Below are 6447 nucleotides of genomic sequence, written 5' to 3'. Positions count from 1 at the left end.
AGATGGACGTGGCTGGGGCACAGCACAGGAGTTGGGGGGCTTCCCAGGCCCTGCGCCCCAGCAGCGGCGGCTAGCCTGGACCGCAACTGTCTGCAGCTCAGCAGCCGGGCCCTGTCGCCTTCTCTCCCGTGCGCTCTCCCCGAGTCCTCTCAGGCTCCGCTCCCTCCTCGTACTTGGTTTACTCAGGGAGGAACACCGCCAAACACCCGGCCTGTCAGCCAGGACGCAGGGTCTTTCCCCTCCGCGCAGAGAACTGAGAGGTCGGCCGCCTGCGGTCCCGGCGCGCAGCAGCCCCGGTCAAGGCCTCTAACAGGGGCTGGAGCTGGCGAGGCGGGCAGGCCTGGGGCATCCCGGAGAGCTGGAGCCCGCAGGCCAGGGGCAAGGCCGCGACCTCCAGGGCTCCACTGGATCCGGCCGGAAAAGGTCGAATTTCCTGAGACACGTCTGGGGCCCACACTTGGGGGCTAGCGCCCTGGGCCGGCCATTTCCAGTGGACTTAGAGAGCGCCCTGCGGCCCAGGCAGAAGGAGGCGCTGGGCTCTGCTGAGCAAGGGCCTGGCCTCTGAGGGCTCCTAGAACTGGGCCAGGAGCCCAGCCCGGCCTTGCAGGGAACGGATTTCCTCACCGCGGGCCTCGTTAAACTGTGCACACCGCGGGAGTGAAGGCTGCCCCAGCCGCGGGTTTGGAGGGGAGGGGGGAGAGGGGAGGGGACAGAGAGGCAGGAGTGTGGTGACACTGGTTCTTGTCATAGCCTCCAGGAGCGTGCAGATGCCAAGGCTAAAGGGAGAACTCCAGAATACGGGGTCAGACGCGTCCGGTGGTCACCCCTCCTCCAAGTGTCCCTTCTAGATCTTCACCTCAGGGCAAGCCAAGGACCCTGAAGGCTAGTGTTTCTTTCACTTCCCTGAAAGGGCTTGGAGCTTGGGGCCTGCCAGGGTCCTGGGGCTGCGAGGTGCCTGGCCCTGGCCCTGACCTCGGGCTAGGGCCGCGAGTCTTTTATTTTGCCATTTACTTCACACCCCCCACTCATGCCAGGCTGGCAACGTCCACCGACAGGCGAGCCCCAGGGGCACACCAGCAGCAAAGATCCTAAGTTGATCAACAGACTGGCAAAGGAGAGGCCAGGGCGCTGAGAGGCCAGGGCATTGCCTTTTGGGGGAAATTCTGGAAGATGCGAAAAAAGAAGTGGCAATTAGTTTCCAGTCTGCCCTGGATTTGGGGCACTCTGGGGGTCCTGGTGGCCTCAGGGACCAGGTCTGCCACTCTTGGAAGACAGCTTCAGAGCTGAATAAGGCGAGCTTGAGGCCCTGAGGGGACTCCTTCGTGTGTCAGTGTGCGGAGGGCTGGTGGCAGGTTCTGGAGTGAGGCAGAGGGGCACCCAAGGCGGACCAGGGTGTACACCATAAACACCCCACTTGTTAACAGCGCGGGGTCCCCGGGCCCTGCGACCATACCCCGAGGGAGGGTTCACGTCCAGTCATGGAGTGGGCGAGCCCAAGGGCCGGGCCCCCGCCCCCCCCAGCCCCGTCGGGGCAGCCCCCACAGCTCCTGGCCTCTGGGCTGAGGTATCGGGTGGGAGGCTCGCGGCCCATCAATACAGATTACTTATTTATATCAATCGCGGGGCTCGGAGGGCGCGCTCCGAGAGCGGCCCCACGCCTACGAAACCAAACTGGGAGTGGTCGCGCGGGAGCCCTGGCTCGGGATTGGCTGCGGGCGCCGCCGCGGTGCGGGGGGATTGCTAATCGTATTCAGCATGTTTTGCACAAGAAATGTCAGCCAGAAAGGGCTATCTGCTCCCTTCGCCAAATTATCCCACAACAATGTCATGCTCCGAGAGCCCCGCCGCGAACTCCTTTTTGGTTGACTCGCTCATCAGCTCCGGCCGAGTCGAGGCCGGCGGCGGCGGCGGCGCAGGGGGCGCTGGCGGCGGCGGCGGCGGCTATTTCGCCCACGGCGGGGTCTACCTGCCGCCGGCCGCCGACCTGCCGTACGGGCTGCAGAGCTGCGGGCTCTTCCCGGCCCTGGGAGGCAAGCGCAATGAGGCGGCGTCGCCGGGCGGCGGCGGCGGCGGGGCCCTGGGGCCCGGGGCGCACGGCTACGCGCCCGCGCCCCTAGACCTGTGGCTGGAGGCGCCCCGGTCGTGCCGGATGGAGCCGCCCGAGGGGCCGCCGCCGCCGCAGCCCCAGCCGCCGCCCCCGCCGCCCGCGCCCCAGCCCCCGCCGCCGGCCACCGCGTGCTCCTTCGCGCAGAACATCAAAGAGGAGAGCTCCTACTGCCTCTACGACTCGGCGGACAAATGCCCCAAGGGCTCGGCCGCCGCCGCCGAGCTGAGCCCCTTCCCGCGGGGCGCGCCGCCCGACGGCTGCGCCCTGGGCGCCTCGGGCGGGGTGCCCGTGCCCGGCTACTTCCGCCTGTCCCAGGCCTACGGCGCGGCCAAGGGCTACGGCGGCGGCGGCGCGCAGCACCTCGGCGCCGGGCCCTTCCCCGCCCAGCCCCCCGGGCGCGGCTTCGAGCCGCCGCCCGTGCTCGCCTCCGGCTCGGCGGACGCGGCCCGCAAGGAGCGCGCCCTCGACTCGCCGCCGCCCCCGACGCTGCCCTGCGGCGGCGGCGGCGGGGGCTCGCAGGGCGACGAGGAGGCGCACGCGTCGTCCTCGGCCGCCGAGGAGCTGTCCCCGGCCCCCTCCGAGAGCAGCAAAGCCTCGCCGGAGAAGGACTCCCGGGGTAAGCGGGGCGCGCGGGGCCGCAGGCGGGCGGCTCCGAGAGGGAAGCGGCGGAGCCGGGAGTGCGCGCAGCAGCGGCCGCGTTGGCCGGAGCCGCAGGCGCGCTGACCTTGTGAACCTGCTCTTTAATATGCGGGCGTGGGGACGCCGTAAAAACCCACGTCCAGCCAGCGCCCCACACCGAGACGCCCTCCCGCGGGCCTCCGCTCCCCCCGACGGGGCGAGGGCGCCGGCGAGCAGCCCCCGCTCGCGCCCTCCTCTCCGCGGCCGCAGCACCTCCGCCGCCGGCCGGGTGCATCTGCGAGGCGCGACCCGCCCTGGGGGAGGGGGAGGGAGGCGAGGGCTCGCCCGCAGATAGCGCGGATGTTTGTAAGGCATCCAAAATAAGCAGCCGCCAGCACCAATAAATAAGCCCATTAACCGGCGAAGTTCGAGTTTACGATCCCCCATGCTTTTTTTCAAAGTTGCTGGAGGGGCGGGAATCCTCGTTGCGGGTTAAAGAAAAGGCAAATCCGCCCGGACGCCGGGGCTCTGAGCGGGGAGTCGGAGAGAGACCTTTCTGCTCCCCCTGGAACTCAGGATCGCCCGGACTGCACGTCCCTGGCTCCTGAAGAGACGTGAGGGCGCCAGGCCCTTGACCCCGAATCAGTTGTTTTGTGTGTGTGCCTTGCCTATGTCCCAGCAATGTCCTTCTCTCCTCACCCGACCTTGAGCAGCCAGGGGGCTGGAGTGAGACAGAGCCATGCTGTCCACCCCCCTCCCAAGTAAGCACCCCAGCCCCCAGCCTGGGGGCTTGCAGGAAGTGCTTGTCTGCTTTAGGACAAAATAACGCGTTAAGTTCAAGATATACAGGCCTGCCCTCCCAGGTCATTCATTCTGCAAGCACCTGGCAGCTTTGTGCTCAAAACAGGTGTTTGGGGAAAAGTGGAGGAAAATGTAAATTGGGACGATAGGTGTAGTCTGGAGACCCACTGGATTCTGCATGTGCCTTTGGAAGGAACTGCTCTTCCTGGGCGAGCAAGCTAAGGGGAGGGGGGCAGAGCTCTCTGTGTGTGACTTAGGGCATCCCCTTGGGCAGACGCAGCCCAGATTCACCCCTGTAGTCAGCCCACAGAGCCTCGATTTAACCTAACTCACTTTTCCCCCTCACATGCCAGGCAATACCAAAGGCGAAAACGCAGCCAACTGGCTCACGGCAAAGAGCGGCCGGAAAAAGCGCTGCCCCTACACCAAGCACCAGACGCTGGAGCTGGAGAAGGAGTTTCTGTTCAACATGTACCTTACTCGAGAGCGGCGCCTAGAGATCAGCCGCAGCGTCCACCTCACGGACAGACAAGTCAAAATCTGGTTTCAGAACCGCAGGATGAAATTGAAGAAAATGAACCGAGAAAACCGGATTCGGGAGCTCACAGCCAACTTTAATTTTTCCTGATGAAGCTCCAGGCAACGCTGTTTGGTTGTTGTTGTTTTTTCCGCTTCCAGAGAGCCGTTCTCCTCCCTCTGTCTCCGGCCTCTGCCCAGGAACTCGCACCTGTGTGGGAACCCCATTCCTCCCTCCCACACTCGCCATCTCGCTGGCCGTGACGTCTGTGCAGGGCTGGTTTGTTCTGACTTTTTGTTTCTTTGTTTGCTAGGTGCTGGTTTATTTGTTGTTCTTCTGGGGGAAAAAGCCATATCGCTCTAAAATTCTAGATAGATCAATATTGTCCTAAGTGTCAAGTGGGGGACAGGGATGGTTTGCTGTCTCGGTATTCCACTGCTCAAAATGGCCCCTGTCCTCCCGGCGGAGCTGGTTTCCTGCGAGGGCCCTGGGGAATCGGAGCCGGAAGGCCCAGGTCCCATTGTAGGCGCTGAGGTGTCTGGCCTGAGGTCAATGGTGCAGGGAGTCTCCACCGGGCTCGCCGGCCTGGAGTGTTGGGCTGTGTTTAATCAGGGGACACAGCCCCTAGGTTTCTTTTCTCTCTTCCTTTCTTCCTTGGCAAAGAGAAGAACTCATGGGCATGGGCATATAGCTTGGCAAAAGGGCTTGACTTTGACTGACTGGAAAATCGAGAGTCAGAAAGATGAATTTTTCCTTCCTCTGTAAGATAGCTCAGCTTAAAAAAAAAATGACTTGGACAAGGAAACGCCTCTTCCAGTTTGTGTTAAGATCTTGCATTGTAGGACTAAATTATTTCCCCTTCCCTCTGAATTTCCGTATCCTCTGGCTGTAGATAAATAATCTAGTGTAGTTTTGTTTATACATGTGGATTTAGTGGATTTTTGTCATAAAATAATTGTTACCACTGGTAACGCACGACGAGCACACCACAATTCTCCCTGTCTTGCGAAGGTGTTTATTTTTTTCTCTCTCTCTCACTTTTTCTTTTCTTCTTTTTTTTTTCTTCCCAAAATTCATGGAGGCCGAGGAGGGCTGGGGCAAGCGGAATAGACTAGGGAAGGGAGACGTTGTTCGGTTTCCTTTATACTGTGAAGTTACATGCATAAAAGGGTCAAACCTGTAGGTGCAGAAAAAGAAAAAAAAACTATAAATGCAAATCTGTATAAATGTTTATTATTATGAAAAATTGCCAATCTTGTTTTATGCAAATGCATTCTATCGTTATTATAAATGTTAGTTCTAGCTCTATTTACTTCTAATCTTAAATCAGAATAAATTAATATTGTAATGCTGCTGTGCGTGGAAAAAAAAAGACGATGTTTATGTTCTTATAGAAGAATAAAAGCTGTGGAATGAAGCTTTTTAATTTTACCTCTTTTTTGACTTCTTATCTTCACCTTCCACTTTATGCCGTCCACCACTTTTACAACAGGAGGACTAGCCCGCGCCCCCTGCAATTACTTTAGGCATCTATTTAAATATTACCTAGACAGTCGTAATTTGTCTGGGCCCTATAGCCCTGGTGCCGTAAGGTTTGTCGGCTTTTGTTCAGTTTTATGACTTGCTAGTATATCTGGATTGTGGCTGTCTTGGACCGGTGGTTTCAGTTGAGAGAGGAGCTTCATGGACAGAGGAAGCCAAACAGGATTTCTTTCGGGAGCCCCAGGGAGGCTCGCAGAGGCTGGTTATTTTGTGGGTCTCCTGGTCCGGGATGACCCCCAGTCCAGGAGTCCAGGGAGCGGGCTGGGCCCACAGCGCCACGCGGGAGTCGGCGGCAGCGGTTAGGTAGACCGCGGCCGGTCTGCTGGTCCCCTCCCCCACCCAGCCTCCCCCACCTGGTCGCCCTCCGCGGGGCCACGCGTTTCCTGCTCGCGGGAGGTGGGGGGGGGGGCGCCGGCAGGGGGAGGGGGCGCGGGAGCGCGCGCCCCGGTGGCTGCCTGGCAGGGCGGGAGCGAGGGGAGAGCGAGCGGCGGGGAGCGAGCGCGGGAGGCCGCGGCCAGACCCACAGCGCGCTCGGGGCTGTCCCCGGCGCTGCCGAGTCGCCCGGGGCTGTCGCCGCCCGGCGCCCGCTCGCTGAGCTGCACGATTGGGGAAACCGGCATGCGCGCCGCTCGTTCTCTCCTCTCGCTTTCTCCTTCCCATTTTCCTCTCTCCTTCACCTTCTCTCCCTCTCCCAGGTTACCTCCCAGGGGCCGGTGACCTCTCTCCCCGTCGCGCCGCAGCGCAGCCCGGGACACCCCGCGGTGGCGGCGGCGGGCGCAGGCTGGAGCGGGCCGGGCCGGGCCGGGCGCGAGCGCAGGGCTCCCCCTCGGCGGCGGCGGCGGCGGCGGGCGAGGCAGCCCCG

At 61.8% G+C, this 6447-nt stretch overlaps 1 protein-coding gene across 1 annotated transcript; it reads left to right on the top strand.

Annotated features, from left to right (window-relative positions):
* Nucleotides 1-1771: 1771 nt before the first annotated feature.
* HOXA10 (homeobox A10) lies at nucleotides 1772-4228 on the top strand. Its single transcript, XM_066240110.1, has 2 exons — nucleotides 1772-2723; nucleotides 3880-4228. Exons 1-2 carry the CDS (start codon nucleotides 1772-1774, stop codon nucleotides 4152-4154), a joined length of 1227 nt encoding a protein of 408 aa, XP_066096207.1. The 3' UTR covers nucleotides 4155-4228.
* The last annotated feature ends 2219 nt before the right edge of the window (nucleotides 4229-6447 follow it).

Source organism: Saccopteryx bilineata, chromosome 7, assembly GCF_036850765.1.
Source record: "Saccopteryx bilineata isolate mSacBil1 chromosome 7, mSacBil1_pri_phased_curated, whole genome shotgun sequence".
Classification (NCBI taxonomy): Eukaryota; Metazoa; Chordata; class Mammalia; order Chiroptera; family Emballonuridae; genus Saccopteryx; species Saccopteryx bilineata.
The sequence above is the reverse complement of the archived record's forward strand: the minus strand, read 5'-3'. Positions and strand labels throughout refer to the sequence as shown.